The sequence below is a fragment of the Stegodyphus dumicola genome, chromosome 9 (genome assembly GCF_044657685.1).
Source record: "Stegodyphus dumicola isolate Sdum_Otavi_A_Nest chromosome 9, ASM4465768v1".
Classification (NCBI taxonomy): domain Eukaryota; kingdom Metazoa; phylum Arthropoda; class Arachnida; order Araneae; family Eresidae; genus Stegodyphus; species Stegodyphus dumicola.
In genome coordinates this window covers 56867243-56887352 of record NC_140776.1, presented here as the reverse complement: position 1 = coordinate 56887352, position 20110 = coordinate 56867243, and the positions used below count along the sequence as shown (strand labels likewise).

The 20110-nt window shown below is 32.7% G+C and overlaps 1 protein-coding gene across 2 annotated transcripts in view; it reads left to right on the top strand.

Annotated features, from left to right (window-relative positions):
- LOC118200699 (uncharacterized) overlaps nt 1–20110 on the top strand; it is a 249500-nt gene that overhangs the window by 15794 nt on the left and 213596 nt on the right. For both annotated transcript variants that reach the window (XM_085823472.1, XM_085823471.1), the window contains exons 2-4: nt 1646–1750; nt 11550–11623; nt 13790–13886. In XM_085823472.1, coding sequence (XP_085679598.1) covers nt 1646–1750; nt 11550–11623; nt 13790–13886 — 276 coding nt within the window. The remainder of the gene's footprint in view (nt 1–1645; nt 1751–11549; nt 11624–13789; nt 13887–20110) is intronic.

Below are 20110 nucleotides of genomic sequence, written 5' to 3'. Positions count from 1 at the left end.
TACAAAATTTAAGTTATTTTAATTATTCAACAGTATACATTTCAACATTATAATCAAACATTTAATATAAAACAAATAACTTAGATAGTAGGTATTACTGTACAAGAATTGAAAGTATAATTTGGCGCTGTGTTTCTCCACAAAACGGACCACTAATTGTAGCACCGCTGCACGAAAAGAAAATTAATATCTGCGTTGCTGTCAATGTGTTAAGATGGTTACCTACTGTGATAGTTACCTTGCATTGTGTTCTCATTTTGATTCAAACCTAATAATTTTCTGTTCAAAGTTTGATTCTTTTAAACCTCATAACACTCATTAATGAGTAACATTGGCACTGGCAGCTCATATATTTGCTCATATCTGAGTATGACTTGGCTGGTTTTAAAATTATTGTTGCTAAATGTGTATGTCAGTGAGTGTTGTTAGGACATCTGCTAAGTGTTTCTTTATGCTTGTTAAAATCTGCTGAAAGTTTTCTTCTCAAAACCAAGCCTACACACTTGTCTTTAAATCAAGAAATATTCAAATTTTATGTATTTTCATTAAAAAAAGTGTTCTGGACCATTTGATTGGGGAAAAATTGAGCATTAAGGAATTGATTTTCATTATTGCATAATCCAAGCATTAAGTGATAGTAGTGAAACATTTTTTAAAATGAACAAAATAGTAGAAAACAAATCACTAAAAGCCACAAATTGGTTTCGAAAATTTAGAAAAATTTGGAAAAAGGAAATTTAGGAACAAATTGCAATTCTGCATTATATCTCATTTTTGCTGATTTTGGGGGGGGGGGTCTTTTAAAATCAGAAGAATGTGATAGTTCATAATTTTTCCTATGTATGAAGTTTTTTTTAAAAGTTATGATTTGCACATGATTTTATCTCTAATAAACATTAAACATAAAATTGGTACTTTTCCTTTATTTGCTCTCAGTATTGTAAAAACAAATAACATGATATAACAATGCATAATAATTATAATAAGACAATGTGAAAAATAAATTTAATTATAAAAAAAGTAGAAGGGGGTGTTTTTGTGTCAGTTAGTGTTTATTTCACGTGCAAACTGCCTGTTGCCTCTATAATGGAATCAACATAATTTCTTTTGCTCACTTGTTTGCTTCTTTCTCCAAATAAATTCCGACAGATATGATATGAGAAGTTGTCTTACAGTCTAAATGGAATAAAATAAGTAAATAAACTAAATCAAGAATAAAAATGGCTGCCAAAACATAATGAGGTACGACTGCCAGATTTGTGGACAGATAAAGAAAAAGTACCATAAAATCGTATGCAATTTGCATGTGATTGTGTTTGCCTGTAACTGCAATGTTTGTGAACAAACATTGAAACGTGAAAACAAATCAGTAGAAGCCACGAGTATGGGAAAGTTTGGAAGATTCTGTGATGCTCTCTTAAATCTAATTGTTAGAAATATTTATTTGAAGGGGGGGGAAGAAAATTTTATAGAAAATATTTGGTAGTTTGAAATTTTTCCTATGCTTGAAATTTTATGAAAATTGTGAGTTGTGTGAAGTTTTCTTTTATTAACATTATTTATTTTGCTATTATGAAATAAATATTTAATGCTTTAGGATTTAGTAACTTATGTATATAAATAATGATTTTATTTTTGTAAATAGAACGGCAGCAATTCCAGTATGAAAAAGAAGTTACTGCAGTGCAGCGTCAGTTGCAAGAAAGTACTGACTCATGTACAAAGTTAAAGTTACAGATAAGCGAATTTGGTAAAGTTTCATTTTGTCTTGCATCTACTTAAGTGGAAAATTAGCGCATAATTTATTTATACATGTTAACAAAAATTACCGAAATTTAAACTGTATTTTTTTAACTTAGAATTTTTACCAAAAAATTTGTTTTTGAAATTCATTCATGTTTGATATCTTTAAAACAATGTATGAAACTGTAATTTTTAGTATGTGGAAAAATCAAATTGCTGGTATTTTATTTTATAAGCTCTCCCAACAGATTGATTATTACTTTTTTGATTCCAAAATTGATTATAGTAATTTAAAGTATATTAAAAAGTTTTAATTATCTTTATCTTTAAAAAAGTTCATAATGCCATTCTCTTATGAGTTAGAAGTATTCTGGGAAGGGAGCTATATTTATTTCTTGTATGAAAAAAAAAATATTGTAATTTTATAATAATAAAAAATGTGGTACTTTTGTGTTACCACAGCCAGTTTAGTACAAGTTGCCAAATTTTCGAAATGTGCCGAACTCTGGCAACTATGCGCATAACCATTCTTCAGGCAACTACTGTGTTCATAACAATTCTTTACTTAAGCAACATCACTATTTTCGTCTGTATTCTTTTTGTTATATTCTATGTTCCAATGGTTTTTATGAATAAATGATTATATTTTGTGTTTTGAACTTAATTTTAAACTGTATGTTTGTGAAATTTTCAGCAATGAATGAAATAATGTATCATGTAATCCTTATTCAGTAATACCTTTTCATCTGCAAAAATTGTGTCAAGGTGTTTGTGTTAATTCATAAGTACTCAAAATATATGTGACATAATTTTACAGTTACAGTTTTACTTAAAGTAGGACAACTTATATATTGTTATTGTTGTTTAATTATTATAAGCCTTTCTTATAGCAACAATTTATTTTTTTAATTTTGTTTGTAATATGTGGCTTAGAGTTCTGCACTGATTTTAAGTGGCAAATCTACTGGAAATATTAATATTATCCAATGACTTATCATGCCATCTACATTTTAAAATGACAAGAATTATGAATTCAAAGTGAAGATTTAAAATAACACTTATGTTTGTCAGTCTGATGGTTGCAAAACATAAAAATGTAACAGAAATAACTTTGTGCACTTATGGGCAATTTAGAACATCTATTTAAATTGGATCAAGCAGTGAAACACAAATTAACATGATCTAATAAATCTTAGCTCAATTTAAAGTATTTTCAAAATACACACGGCTTGCTTAAGCTCTAAAGTGAAATTTAACCAACAGGGAAGAATAGCAGAGTGGTGGTCAACCTGTGTTGCTCAGGGTAGCAATGAGCTACACAGGCTGAACTCAAGAATTTTCTTCATATTTACAGTGGTTCAGAATAAAAGTCAGACACTTGTGTTCTTAACATTTTATAAAAGGAATGTTCAATACAAAGAATAATTTATATAAAATGCCTTAACAAATCAACGATAAATAAATCGACTTATCATAAACAAAAGGGAAGGTAATAAAAGGTTATGATTTTGGTTATAAAAGGTTTTAATAATTGGAAATTTTATAATCTCCCAATTAATATATTTATTATGTTATTAGTTTTGAGATTTATCTAATTTAAAACACAAAAATTTCAAACTTATTTATGATTTTCCTGTTGTCAGTATTGAGATATTGCTTTAATTTGTTCTTTGCAGCCTAATTTTAGTTTTGATGATTAAGAATGTAAAAACCATCTGGACAAATTTCTCTGGAAATTCATGAGCTTATAATAAAATTTTTTTGGAATTAGGTTGTAAGATATATTGCAAAAAGTAAAACAAAGTTATTCAGCAGGATATGACATAATCACATGATTTAAGACAAGAGACACCATCAAAAATAAATCAAACCAAGCAAATACATGATTTTTACTGATTCTGCAGAATGTTGGAATTGTACAAGAAGAAACCCAAATTACATTCTCCCAAATTGTCTATGGAAGCAGGAAAGCAATTCAGAAAAAGAGATAGTCCAAGAATAATAACTCACTCGTATGTAAAATTAAGAGAATTTGAAAATTATATCTATTTTTATCAAAAGTATTGAACCTAAGGTACTAATTATGCCACTGAAGAATTGTTTAAATGTTCTTTAGCAGCATAAATCAGGGGGCAAGTTGGAAGTTGAATACATAACTATACATGTGCGTGCCTATTGAACTGTGATCATGGAAGGGATAGAAGCATGTAAGAGGTTTTCAGCGATTTGTATGTTTGTACTTTTTCAGGATATTCACAATGTTTCTTGCAAGAGTTGGGTAAATTTTGTAAGGTATCAGATAACATGAGTAGCCGTGAATATATGGACAACGAAATGCTATGTAGGCATTTAGGGTTGTAGACATGTAGGCTGGTAGATTGTAGGCAGACCAGTCACAAGTACAGGTGGCTACAGATCTCAGTATAATATCCAGTGTTATCTGCAAGTTTGTGGGAACAGTTTCAGATCACTGTATCCATACTAAAGAGGCCTGGACAAAGTCACTAAGATTCCTCCTTTAAGAAGAAAGAGAAAAAATGTATCTGCAACATATTTTTGTGTGATTGTGAAAATTATATAAAATGGCCTAACTGAGGGACAGGGAATCAATTTTGAAAGCAACCTGCCTGTCAGCAAGGGGTGACTGGTCTTCTAACTCAAGTACAAGAGGAAGATTTATGTCACCAACCACATAATTCCCAGGTTCCAAGTATTTTCCCATATTGAAAACTGCATGGACTGTAATTTTTCTTTAAAGAGGTTTTTTTTTTTTTTTCTTTAGCATAAATATTTTATTAAGTCATTCAAGGTCTGAATAATGATAATATTCTATAAGGTATAGCTAATCTTCTGAGACAATGAATCACAGCTGTTGTTACAAAACAATGGGGTTAGAAGCAACAGAAAGGAATGTCAACAGAAACTGCCTCAAGTAAAGTTAACCTGATGGGAAAAAATAAGGAAAATTACTTGGATGATTAGTGTGCAGCAAACAGTTTCAAATCAATTAAATTATTGTATGTATAATATAATTTAAGAAATTAAACTAAAACATGTCATAATAAAATGTGTCATAATAAAGAAACATGCCATGCATGATTTCTATTTCAAAGACAATTATATTTTGAAACACTGTTTTTTGCAAGCAATTCACATCGCCATAGAGGCCAAAGCACCTCAAGTTGCCGGCAAGCTACAGTTTGGCTGTATCTGCTCTTTGTGAACTTCAGTAGTCATTTGGAGTTATTACCAGTATTTGTGTCAAAGATACATATTGAAGAAACTGCACATTAAGTTAGAAATGCTCCAATCAAGCATTATATGATAGTTCCTTTATATGAACTTGATATATGTAGTAGATGATAGTTGTCTAAATATGCTGATATGCAAGCATTCCTCTAGGCTCTAGAATAGAATAGTCTCTTTTCTTAACTCTGTTTTATGCTTCTCGTTTTTTTTTAAGAAAGTCCAGTTCTCTTTGATCATCTGCACCTTCTGAAAAGTAGTCTCAAAATAGTTTTGTGAAAGCCAATGTTGTCACCAAAATATATTAATGTGGGAACCAGTTAAGTGCACACAAGACATACGTGCAGATTTCCACCTTTCAAATTCAATGGTGATTTTTCTTATTAATGCTTGTTTTTGCATTGAATACATAAAATTAGCAAATCAAAGATTTGTGTTTGGCATAGATATGTTATGCAGATTTCTGTTTCTGATGAAGAGGGATCTGTACCTGCTTGCCTTTGAAATTGTTCAAATTCTTGACTAAATCTGTGCCAAATACAAGGTTGTTGCTTTCCTAATTTCATTTTTCACTTTGATATCTTTCTCTTCTGTTTTGATTGAATATGTTGCTACGAAATGTCAAGGCACGGTGAGATTGCTTCACGCGCTTGACAAAGCAGTTTTAGGGTTGCCATAAAATGGCAAGGGAAGGCAGGGTTGCCATAAAATGGCAAGGGAAGGCAGGGTTGCCACATCTGGCAAGAAATCGTCCATCTGGCGACAAAATTGGCGATATGCCATGGACGGATGGAGAACCTTCTGGAACGAATTCTTACCGGTTTTGCCCAGAATGTTTTTGAACAAAAGCCAAAAACTATATAAACCCTGCTGGTCAGCAGTCAGTGTGTGTGTGTGCCTCGTCTAGCAAGCTGATAGTCAGTCATTGAGCAAGTGTCTCGAAGTCTAGCACCGAGTTGGTCCTCGAGTGTATCGAGAGAGTCTTTTTAGTGCATCGTGAATTAGTGCATCGCCGAGTTTTATCTTAGACTATGAGTTTTATCTTAGGCTGAGTCGAGAGCTATACTCTTGTGTATCGTCAAGTGCATCGCAAATTGTAGCGTGGAGAGTCTCGAGAGTACGTGGAGTTCCGAGAACGACCAAGCAGAGTGAAGAGCTGTACTCTAGTGCTTTGCCGTGAAGCTGTCTCCACCGTGATAGCCTGATAACATGAAGGCTGTGTCGCTGATCATGTCAGCGTGTTTATAGTAGTTCATCGATGACTGTAAAACGTGTTTTGGAGGTGTCCTGACAATACTGGTAAATAAAGTGTGTTTTGATACTTCATCAAGAGTCGTGTTATTCACTCCAAATCTATGAACCCCATACGAACGTGAAGGAAGACAATAACGTAACAACTGGAATTTGGTAAAGTTTTCTCTGCGTTAGGAAAGTAAAGCATTCCTGTTACACTTTTCATAAACAAATATGGCAGGAAGCGAAAAAAAAATACTTTTCCATGTATTAGCATCTCAAAATTGGTGACATTTTTGATTGGTGCAGATGCCTAACATACTGGAAGTCCTTTAGGCAAACATGTTTTCTTTACAATTAATTATTTAAGGTACTGTAGCATGGTATTAAAGAATATTGTTTTGCTTTTAAAAAATACTGTATAGAATCTCAAGAAAGATGCAGCATACTATTTTTAATAAAATTTGTAAATTCTTTCCGAGAATGCTTCAGGAAGTAATATATTGTGTCAGAAGTGGGATTAAAAAAAGCGCAACAACTGGGGACAGGAGTGGGGTTTGCGAGTGAATGCCAGTGACTCGTCTGCAGAGGAAAACCATGGCAGAGGAAATGATAACTTTGATGGACTTTTTAGCTGAGATGAAGGCAAAAATGAAAGCCAGACTGGCTGAGATAAAAGCTGGATATAAAGAGATGACAGCTGAGATCAAAGCTGGACTGAAAGAAATGCAAGCCTGACTGGAAGAGAAGAAAGCCAGATGAGAAAAATTAATGTCGGCCAAGAAAAGTTGTGAGAGCAACTCCAACAGGTGAAAGTGGAGCTTACAGAAGAAACTGGAGCCATAAAAGACGATATGGAAGTGATAGAAATGGTATCTGAAGAATCAAAGAATGAAGAAATGAAGGAAGTAGCTAATGAACTGTCTGAGGAAGATCAAGAAATTAGAGGTGAAACAACTAACGGGATTAAAGAAAAAGAACGAAAACATGAAGAAAGACGAGAAAGAAGTTCCTGATTCTCAAATGCTTGAAGTAGAGATGGAAGAACGTGAAAATGCAACAGTAAAGTTGGTAGAAACTGCTAGTGAAGTTATGAAGTTGCAGTTAGCAAGTATTGAACCATCTGAAAATGCATGTGATGCAGAGATGAGAGAAGTTGATGTGCAGCTTAAGCAGTGTGCTCCAGTATTGCTTGAAAATTCACCCACTTTGCAAACTATGTGTGCGTCTCGTAGTGCAGATTTTGCAGACGACTTGATTCTATACCCAAATACTTCTGCTTGTAAAGGATCGGGTTCTATTCGCGACCCTGGTGCAGACATCGGAACTGGCTCCCTGGAAACGGAGGAAAATAAGCATGTATTGATTGCTAAAAATACCGAGGTGAACTGTATGCCTGCTGAGAATGAATCACAGATTGGTTTGGTGACCAAACTGTTTCAGATCTTCCTGTGGATGAAAAGTCTGAAAGGACTATATCTTCAGACTGTGATATGCAAAACAGAAATGCATCTGTGAACTGCAGTGCAAACGTATTTGACCCGTAAAAACCTATTTAGTGAATAGACTGAGACTGAAATTCATTCAGAACTTTAATTTGTATAATTTAAAATTGTTACGTGTTTAGTTTGTGTATGTAACTTGTACATAGTGTAAGTATCCGTTTCTTTAGTTGTTAATTCCTTATGTTTGTTTCATTACATTTTGTTTGTATTGATTATGCTTCTGACCAAGTGTTGTACTGCCCGGGACGTGCAGTCTTTGGGAGGGGGCAGTATTACGAAATGTCAAGGCGCAATGAGATGGCTTCCCCGCAAAGCAGTTTTAGGGTTGCCATAAAATGGCAAGGGAAGGCAGGGTTGCTGCATTTGGCGACAAAATTGGCAATATGCCATGGAAGGATGGAGAACCTTCTGGAACGAATTCTTACTGGTTTTGCCCAGAATGTTTTTGAACAAAAGCCAAAAACTATATAAACCCTGCTGGTCAGCAGTCAGTGTGTGTGTGTGCCTCGTCTAGCAAGCTGATAGTCAGTCATTGAGCAAGTGTCTCGAAGTCTAGCGCCGAGTTGGTCGTCGAGGGCATCGAGAGAGTCTTTTAGTGCATTGTGAATTAGTGCATCACCGAGTTTTGTCTTAACTGCGCTGAGTCGAGAGCTATACTCTTGTGTTTCGTCAAGTGCATCGCAAATTGTAGCGTGGAGAGTCTCGAGAGTACGTGGAGTTCCGAGAATGACTAAGCAAAGTGAAGAGCTGTACTCTAGTGCTTTGACGTGAAGCTGTCTCCACCGTGATAGCCTGATAACCTGAAGGCTGTGTCGCTAATCATGTCAGCGTGTTTATAGTAGTTCATCAACGACTGTAAAACGTGTTTTGGAGCAGTCCTGACAATGCTGGTAAATAAGGTGTGTTTTGATACTTCATCAAGTGTCGTGTTATTCACTCCAAATCTACGAACTCCATACAAACGTGAAGGAAGAAAATAACGTAACAATATGTTTCTTCATATAATAAATCACAATGGGACTGTGGAGTTTGCCAGTTGATGAGAAAGAAAGCTTCGCATTTCATCAGAAATACAGTCAAAAGTCGTTAATCCGGACTCGTTGGGACTTTGGCGATTCCGGATTATAGATCATCAGTTTAAATCTCGTAAGATGGCAGGCACAAATTCTAAAATTAAAAATATGAAACCGTAATTTATGAAATAAAGAACAATTATTATCTAAAGGGTATCAAAATTTACAAAAAAAGAAGCTTAATATTTATTTGTTTACTTTATTAAACATTTCTTTCAATGTAAGTTGTTTCGTTTTATGTGATAATACTTTCTCTTTAATTCTATAAACAGACATAATTTTTTGTTCAGTTACAAAGTTCCGCTGTTCAAGTCCCGTTAATTGCTGTGCCGAGAATACCGACTAACTTGTCAATCGAAATTTTTTCGTTTTCACTAACCTCTCTGTCACCTTCTTCATGTCTTTATCCATTTTTTACAGCAATTCCACTTTTTGTTTGACGGACATTGATACATACTTTCGTTTTGTAGATCCTTTGGGAGCTCCAGAATCGGAAATTGACATAATCGAAAGTTCAAGTTTACTTTTATAAAATTGCTCTTACAGTCTACAAAAAATAATAAGCCGCATCCAATTCGAAGATTAAGGAACAACGCAATCATCAACATTAACTGAAATAGATAATTATATAATTTTAGCTTGCACCGCCCATTATACATTAAACGCGCACGCGAAAACGTATTCTGCACTTGCGCACACGCATATGCGCGTGCGCGTAAGACCTTTACGTGCACGCGCATATGCGTGTGCGCATTTGTCAATGCGGCGCATGCGCAGAAAGTTTTTAGCTTTGAGGTCCGGATTATAGATCATTCCAGATTATGGGTGTCCGAATTAACGACTTTTGACTGTATTGCATTTTGTCAAACAGTAGAAAATGTAAAAATTTCTTGTACTTATTTCTCGAACAATCATGTTTTATAGAAATTTAATGTGAAAAATTACAAGCAAAGTGTTAGAATGTGGGTTGGAAATTGGTTTGAAGATAGCAGTGTCTTGTTTACAAGAGCTATTCACTTAATTTATTGTTGGACAAAAGAATATACATCCATGAAGTTGAAGTTTTATGAACAGTAACTGAAATGCTGAAAATTTGAAATTAACATCCACAATATTGAATTTACACAATTCTCTAATGTTTTTTTAAGCTGAAACCTATTGCTATGCACATGAGGGAAAGCAGCACCATGTGCCATATTTGAATTCGATGCCGGATTTATGTAATTGTCTGATGTTTTAATGAGCAGAGGAACAACACAAAATATAATTATGTTGTGTAAAAGTGTTTGTCTTTTATCTAAGAAGTCTGGTTTGCTTTTTGCATTTTCAAGACATCTTTTGAGATTGCTATGTTTTTTTTTTTTGATAAAGTTTTCTTTGCGTTAGGAAAGTAAAGCATTCCTGTTACACTTTTCATAAACAAATATGGCAGGAAGCGAAAAAAAAAATACTTTTCCATGTATTAGCATCTCAAAATTGGTGACATTTTTGATTGGTGCAGATGCCTAACATACTGGAAGTCCTTTAGGCAAACATGTTTTCTTTACAATTAATTATTTAAGGTACTGTAGCATGGTATTAAAGAATATTGTTTTGCTTTTAAAAAATACTGTATAGAATCTCAAGAAAGATGCAGCATACTATTTTTAATAAAATTTGTAAATTCTTTCCGAGGATGCTTCAGGAAGTAATATACCTATTATTTAGCATATGAGTAATATTAGTAATATGAGATGGTCAAGGTAAGTCAAAATTGTTGTAAAATTAAAATCATGCGTCTTGAAACAAAATGAACTGAAAAATATCAATATTTATAGATTTTTTAACTTTTTTAATCTCCCAAAACAATGCAGAACAAACATACTATCAAATTACTTTTGTCAGTCACAGATTTGTATGAAGCTCAATATCTGGCAGGTTGTTGGCATTTGAAATTGTTGTCGATCTCAAATTCTAATTTGAAATTGATAATAGTGAAACCTAAATTGCAAATTTTATTTCTCCTAAATTCAAGAGAGATCAAGGCTGTTAAATAATGTCAACTGCATTCAGCATTTCATCTTAAATGCAGCATGCTAGCTTCAAAAGAATTTGAATAGTTTTGTCTTTGTGTGAGAAGAATGATTTACTGTTACAACAATGATGTATGTTGTAACAGTATTAATATTCTTAGCTGCCTGACCACTTTTATCTAGTCAGATTTGCTGCATTTGGTATAGGTTACCTTATTATATAAATATTTTGTGTTTCTTATTATCTTTAATAATCTGAACTTGATCCTTAAAAATGAGTATTAAGAAAACAAACAGTAAAATAAGTAATTAGGCAAATTTACTTAATAAGTTCCAATTAAATAGATCTTTTCATAAGAAAATCCAAAAAGCTGTGCAGCTGTTTTATGTCTGATTATATAACTTCATGAGGTATGTTAGTGTTTGATCTGGCCTTTTTCTGTTTTATCCTCTTGCTATGACATGTGATCTTTTTGCATTTTGCATATGCTTATAGTGTTAAGATAATATCTCAGTGTTGCTTTCATTGTCTTTTTAGTTGTATTGTTTCATTATCTTTTTAAGCAGCAGAGTACTTAAAATTATTTTTGAGCGGTTTGTTTTGTAGATTTGTTACTGAAAGTACCATTAGCATAGGAAAATATTTTAAGAAAAATTTGAATATTGTAGTAAAATTATTTGCACATAAGCAATTTGAAACCGATACACTTTCTTCCCTTGTTCTTTTTTTTTAATAGAGGAAATTTTGAATTCCATTCAAAAAGAATTAAGAGATTTACAGAAGTTACATGATTCATCTCAACTTGAATTTGTAAGTATTACTAAGGATATAATTCTTTCTTACTATGCACCTTTATTATAATTTTTTATGGGTCTAATAAAAAAATATATCATACAATGTGTTACAAACACATTGAGAAAAGAAATATATGAAATAAGAATATATTAAAAAGGTTTAATAATCATGTACAGACAAATAATAAAGCCTAGAATAAATTCAATTTATTTATATTTAAAAAATTAGAGTCATGCTAAAAGTAATGTAGAAGTTAGTCTATTCTTTTCATTAATTGCCATTAGTTCATCAGTGTATTATATATATTGCAGTGATTCTTCTCTTACAAGTATATTTATATACTCTTACAATTAATAATTTTATTCATTGCAAGTAAATAATGGATACAAAGTAAAGCAATACATCATCGTTGAGTACCTGACAGAGGAAAGATGCAATCTCCCTAACAAAGAAGATTGAATAGTGTTTATAGAAACAATATCATTGTCAAGAACATTGTGCACAAATTTATAAAGGAATTTGAAGATGGGGAAAATCTGTCCTGAAGTTACTTCATACAGCAGGAGGCGAGCAATTGCAACCAGAGACACAAACCTTCAACCAATTCGTGAAAAGTTTCCAGTTGACTGTCCATCAGCTTTCTGTTCTAGGGGGCTGTAATCATAATGCAGTAGAAAATATGATAGAATAACCCAATTATCATAAAAGGAAAAAGAATTACTGTGTTATACTAGAAACTTTTGAAGACAATAAATATGTATATATATTTTTGATAAATAGACAGGGAATAGTACTGTTTGACATAAACATAAAAAATCCTGTGTTGTTTTTGATAAACACTGTCTATATTTGCAGTCATAAATTCAGTTTTTATAGCCTCTTCTGGTCTGGCTAGTTTTTTTTGCTTTTTCAAAACATCTATTGAGATCGCTATTCTGTTCTTTTTTTGCTATAAGTTTTCTATATTTTATGAAAGTAAAACATTCCTGTTATAACCAATATGGCATAAAGTGGGAAAGAAAACTGTTATGGAAAACAATTTAAGTATCCTCAGAAAGTTGCAGGAGACGATAATGAAGAAGAGACTTGAACTCTGTATTTGTTGTTACCACATTTATTATTATTATTATTATTATTATTATTATTTTTTGTATCTACCTTCTTAGTGTCAAATCTTGAGTTTTATCATGTGTACCAACTGGTAGGACAGGTTTTTCTCTGTCATGCAATTCTTTTTAGGCAATTAAAATATCTAACAAAATTGCCCTAAACATGCATACTTTTTCAGAATGATTTTTCTTCAGTTATTTCATATAACAATTGCTTAACCCTATTTTGTTTTTTCATCTCTTTTTATAAAAGCAAAAATTCTCTTCTGAATTTTTTCATAAACCAAAAATGATACTAATGCAGGGTCATCAAAGCAAACTTTTTGCAAAGTGGAAGATGGCTATGTTTTTAAATGGCGAGGCAAATTTTGTGGTCAAGAGATGCATATTGAAAACACAACAAAATTCCTGTGATACTCTTGTGAGGTATTCATTATCTTTTACTTTTTTTTTACCATAGGCGTTATGACTAAATGTATCTTTTTCAATGTTGATTTCAATAAGAGAATTTCCAGGAAAATGTTGCTCTTTTATCAGGTTCATTTAAAAAAGCAATTGATTAAAAAAAGAGAAAGGGGGAAAGGATTACAAAATCAAACTAAAATATTGAAAATGATTTGTCAATACTTTATTTTCTAATTACTAAAACTCTATCTTTAATGTTGTATTTATATATTTTTAGCAGTTCTCCTGTTTGATCAAAATAGTATAATATAATTCATTTTTTAATCCATTGATCAATTTAATATTTGAACTGTATTTTATAAGTTTCTTTCTGTGCTGCATAAATGTATTCTCATTTTACTAAAACAGGTGGGGGGTTATACTGTTTGATGTTTTTAGTAAGGAAACTGCATTATAAAAATTATGTTTTAATCTTACAACACAACTATTAAATTTTTTCACTGAATTTAAATTGATAGCTAAAATATTATTTAATCTAAATTAAAAAATGTGCTGGTGAATGGAACAATTTATTTTATGATAAAATTATATTTTTATTACTTTATAGAGTGAAATATCTATTCTCGCCATATATGTGTTACTGATTTTATCATTTTAATCTTATTAGCAAGCATCAAAAAGAGATAATGAACTGCTTAAGAAAGAGAAGCAGAATTTAACTGAACAACTGGAAAAAAGGCGGGATGAAATTGAAAAGTTGAATGGTATGAAAATGAGTAGTATTTTTTTATAGTATATATTTACGTCAGTAATAAAGGTATATCTATTACAAATCATTTCTGTAATATGAACTGCATGTTTCCTTTCCTGAAATGTACAGATATATACCGTACAAAAAACGAAATCCAGACTCATCGGGACTTTGGCAATTCCGGATTTGGGATTTTTCCGAATATTAGATCATCAGTTTAAATCTAATAAGATGGCATGTAGAAATTATAAAAAATATGAAATCATGATTTATAAAATAATGAAGCATTTATTATCTAAAGTGTATCAAAATTTTTTAAAAAAGCTTAATATTTATTTGTTTACCTTATTAAACATTTCTTTCGATGTAAGTTGTTTAAGTTGCTTCATTTTGTGTGCTAATGCTTTCTCTTTAATTCTGTAGACAGACATAATCTTTTGTTCAGTTACATTGTTTAAGTCCTGTAACTGCTGTTTCGAGAATTCCGACTTATTTGTCAATCTAAATTTTTCTCATTTTCAGTAACATCTCTGTCAGTTTCTCCACTATCGGTAGCGGTATTTTCTAGATCTAGAACCCTACTACAGATTTCACCATTCATTAACCCTCAGCTGGAGTATGGTACAGTTTAGAGGAGCGGTGTATGAAGTACGCCAGGTCGTTTTTCAAGCCTCTGCTTCATGTTTGAAACTATTTAATCTTATACATTGCATTAATAAGGTGATTCTTCATAGTAAAAAGAATATAAGAAAAACAATAACAGAAAAAAAGCAGTAAAGATGGAAATTATGAATTTTTAATTAATTAAAAAAATGGAATGCACTGGAATTGTAATTTAAATTTATATAGTACTCTATGTTATTTTCTGTATGAAAATTATAAGATCATAAATCAAATTTACAAATTATAAATATTCTGTAAAGAAAAGTTCGCTAAGTAATAAATTTCACAAATGTAAAAATTAAAAACCTTTCCCTACTTTAATCCTCTTCAGATTGTCCCTGTTCACTGCAGCAGGGTTTGCAAAGTTGTACTGTCTTGCCCAGATGATTTTTGCAGGTAAACTTAGAGCTATCAGAGCATTTTATGGTAGTGAAATTATTCTTCATTCTACCGCATTCAGCGCAACGTCCTTTAATCTTTTTTGCAGGTTTCTTTATTTTTTGCAGATTTTTCTTCATCCTGTTCGGCTGTCTTGTCCGCTTCTGTTGTTACCAGCCTTTTAATAAAACTTTGGAATGCGACAGGAGAAATGTCATTTTTAGATGATTCTGAAGATGTGGTTTCATCAAAGATGTAGTTAGATTCTTCTAAAAATGTCTTCTAAACTTGATGGTTGCATCAGGTTTGACAAAGTTCAAGAGCACTTGCGAATTTATGCATTGCGTTTAGCAGTGCAAAAAATATTGCCATTGTCCACTTCTTGGTTTTTCGGGCGACAGTGAAATTATTACAAAGTTGGTCTACGGTGTCAACTTCGCCTTTACATTTGTTACAGTCCAGGACTATGTGGGGTTTATTCGTTTCCTGGTCAATTTTGTCATCATCATGTAAAGTACTGAGCAGTACTACACACTTATTTTTTTCGTTGCATATGAAACAATTGTCATATCCTTTTGAAAACCAAACAGTGAACTTCCGACTTCTCTTGTTTTTGATGGCTGGGATTCATTTGGAATTTCCTTTTTATTTTTTTTTTTCAGCGTACCTCTGGTAAGAAGATATTGAGCAGTTAACTTGTATACCAATTATCGGTCGTCAGGTTACGGAATCTTCATACGCACCAGTTAGCCTTTTGACAATGTCAATACTTGAATTAGAAGCCTCGTAAGGTCCTGGGGGTTGATTGTCGGAGTAAATTTCAAGCTTCAATGCATAAAATGCAAGTCAACAACTGCAAAAATTTTCAGACCATACTTTGCGGGCTTGTTGGGGATGAATTGAATAAAAGAGCATCTCCTGCAAAAGGGTTCCAGCTTCTCGTCGATTGTGATTTCATCACCTGGTGTATAAAAGTTTTGACAGTTCTGATTGAAAGATTCAAAAAATTCTCTTAGTGCTTATCAGTTTTCTTCGCACATACCTTGTGCCTTTATCGTCGAATCTAATAGCAGCACACAGGTTTCTGAATCGCTTGAGACCCATGATCCCTTGCAAAATTTCAGTACCATCTTTTGCCCATGCTTCCTCCAAATTGAGTTTTGACATTCTTATTTGCACCCTAATAAGAATAAAATTCCTAAAAAGGCCAATATTTTTCCTCTATTAGTATCATACATGCTTCTTTTTGAGATGTTTTGGAGATAATCTGCAGTCCTGTTACATTTGAGATAAATATTTGTGTATTTTATGATAGCATCAATCATATTTGTGTTTATAATTTTCTGGAAAGCGAGAAACCTCATCATTTATATTGTCACAAGTTTTGGCACTTGGAATATTTTTTTCATCAAATTTTTTCGAGGCATTCTGGCGAATTTGCTCTCTGGGAGGATTTTTATTCCACTTATAAGTTTCCTTTTCTTCTCTCAGAAACTTTCCTCTAACTTTCTTCTTTTTGTAAATTGTTTTTACAAAAAGTCCTCGTATTTTAAATCACTTATGTCATTTTCAACATCACTAAAATTCTCATTTGTTGGGGAAACATCATTGAGGAAGGAAAATGAGGATGTTTGGAAACATTTCCTTCAATTTCTAAGTCATTTTCATGATCAGAATGTTCAATGACTTTCAATTCACTGACATCAGATGCGTTATCCAAATTGGAGACCAAGACTTCTTCTAACCCAAGATTTCTGCTAAAACGTGCAAATAATCTTCAGGAGGTACAATATTCTTTCTGTACATACTTGGAAGAGCGGTGTGCTGCGTTTGCCTAAGCGACATGTTCACAATAACTGCTTTCAGAAGGAAGGCAAAAACCAAACTGACCAGAAATACCAGATGCATTGCACTCATGAAATGTTTCTAGGAGGGTAGAGGAAGGGAGGGAGCTCAGGAAGGGGTTGTCTAAAAATTACAGCACAAAAGATGGCATTGGCGTACTCTGTATGCCGGTTCCTCCATTGCAGGGTTAATTGATTGATGATTGAGAAGCATCGTGATCACAATGAAAAACTTTTTATATCATCTTCCATTATTACCGCTTGACACAAATCCAATTCTTCTTACTCTTGTAAAACGCATCAAACATAATGCACCAAATAAGTGGGCGATTCTGCACTTCATCCCTTATGTCTATTTCATGCACATGCTTAAGGCTTATCAGAGTTCTAAATAAATAAATTCCCACATATATTTAAGCCTTATGAGGGCTGGCGCTAGATATCTTACCACCTGATGCAGTCTCTGTGGGTCCTAAATTCTGCGACTCGATTCTGCCATATGAGGCCTGGTGCTGGTTCTGGGTTTATGTGAATAACAAAATCAGTTATTCATAATTCAAATATCCCTAAATGTAAGCTTTGGGTCCATGAGTATCATCAACAAAATCTATTTTTAGCATATGGAAAGAAATTTTTGGTAAATGTTTCCTCATCAACATTTTTTAGCGCATTTAACTTAAATCTGTAATCATCGCCAAGCGTAATGTCAACATAAAAGGTTACCATACTCCTTTATTATTCAATTACTAACATAAAAAAATTGTTTAGGTATTGCTGCATGAGTCATTACTCAAGTTGTCATGTTTTGATAAACATGCAGTGATGAAAGGAAAGTATAATAAATAATGATTCACCAGGTTGGTGTCAGTTCAACAATGTATCTATGTGGAATTTTTCGGTTTGAGATGTGTGCCAAAGCAGATACACAGCAACGGAGCCAAATCACTGATCATACAAATTTATGCTAAAATGATTGTTTCTTTAATAACAAGGCATCTTCACATGATGAGTTACAAGGCCTAACTAACTGCTTTAGCATGTGAGCGCCACCTGTAGTAATACTTCATAACATACTGCCCTGCGATGAACAATTGTTCAAGCTTGTGATGAACAATTGTTTATCACAAGTTTCAAATTTAGAATTATTTTAATACAATATTCAATACTAACAAGATTTTCAACAATATTACATGACAAGTTAAAGTTAAAATATAAATTTCAAAATCGCCATAAGCTGAAAGAGAAAATTATTAAAATATTTATTATACTTGGACACAAAACATTACTATGAAATTAAAATGAAACTAAAATACAAATACAATGAAAATAAGAATATGAAAATTATACAAATACAAATACAATGAAAATAAGAATATATGAAAATAAGAATAAAATTTTTAGAGTTATTGTTGATAGGATGTTTAATTACACTATTGATAGTTTTAAAGTGATTTTTCATTTGCTTATTGCCATTCTCTCGAAGACCCTCGAAATGTGGGGCGGAGGGAGCATTGAATTTCCGAACAATGTTTTCTTGTGTTAACTGGTTTTGGAACTTTTCTGATGATAAAATGGATGCAATTATTCTTTTTAGTTCATGATTTGCACCAACAAAGTTAGTCCCTTGATCAGAAAACATCTCTTACAGTTTGCCCCAACGATCTACGAACCTTCTTAATGTGGCTAAAAAGGCTTCTGAAGAGAGATCATTCACAACCTCCAAGTGTACTGCTTTCATGGCAAAACATATGAACAGGCATACATAACACTTGATAGTCTTCACTCCTTTTCCATTGCGGGGTTTCACAAGGAATAATAATGCATAATCAAGGCCTACTTTAGAAAAAACTCTGCTTGGCACAACTCTAGATGCTGGAAGATCACCCATTATTTGCGATGCAGTATTTGTATGATTTCTAAAGCATTTCATGCAGTATCTAATAAGTTTGTTCACTGCATCTCTACAGTTAATTATCCAATATTTCTGTTGGATAGCCGAAATTGTAAGTGAAGTTCCTCTATGAAGATAAGTTTTATGAAAATGTTTAACTATTAATTCAGTCACGTGATGCTTCTTAGGAAAAATTACCTGGTGCTTTTGATTTTCAGGTATATTAGCATTCCTTAGCCTTCCTCCAACATGAAGAATATTTTTGTTATCCAAGAAGGGATTCAAGGAGATAATTCTGCTGTTAGGGCTGATGTTTTTCCCTGCTCTTCATGCCGAGATTTCAGCTTTAAATTCACTTTCTTGGTCTAAGCGCACAATAATGTCTGAAGCTCTATTGAGTTCAGGAACAGTTAAAAACTCCTTTAACTTTGAATGTTGAAGAAATGGCATTTTTCACAAATCTAAGACACCATGCTACTACACATTTCAGCTTATTCCAGGATGAAAATTTAGTAAGAAGCTCAAATTCATTTTGACTACTGGATGCAATGCACACCACAGTTTTTTGCTGTTCTTCAAGAGAAAGTTATTTTAGATCCTGAACTTCAGGATCTAAAATAAGTTCAACCCTTTGATTACTGAAGTTACCTTGCCTTACCCAAGTTGGACCATGAAACTAAAATTCATTGTGTATTAGATCTATCAACTTTGCACCTCGTGATACAACATCTGTTCGGTTTTCAGATCCTTTGCAAAACTGCCATTGAGAAGGAGCGATTAAATTATGTATCTCTCTAACACAATTTGTTACGAAAGGCTTACAATTATTGGCAGAAACCTTCATCCAATGAAGTACTATCTGAGAGTCGCTAAAGCAATAAATAATGCATTCCTCGATGTTAAAGAGCGTTTTCAGATAATTTGCTATCCTAGCAGCAATAGTAGCTGCCATCAGTTTCAAGCGAGGAAGTGTAAGCTTCTTTAGAGGATCTACTCTGCTTTAAGATAGTGCAAATGATGCATCCAAAGTAGTGGGATTTTGAAGATACGTTATACTACCATATCCTTTGATACTGGCATCGGTGAAAACAATTAGGATCATATTTTCTGCATTAATTGCTGAACCCTACAAAAAATATCTTCTAAGAATATTAATGTTAACAAGATCCTCGATTTCAGAATACCATGTCAAAAACTTCCTCCTTAGCTCATCAGGTACCTCGGAATTCCAATCACAACCAGATTCCCATAATTCTTGAATCATAAACTTAGCTCTAATTACATATGCAGAAATTAGTCCAATTGGATCATAAATTTTGGCTACAGTTTGCAAAATGAGTCTTTTAGTTACTGTTTGTTTATCAAGCAATTCCCTGAATTGTGTTACATCTAAACTTAAATTGGCTTGATATGTATCCCACTTCAAGCCTAGAACTTTTGACGAGTTTTTGTTTAAATTAT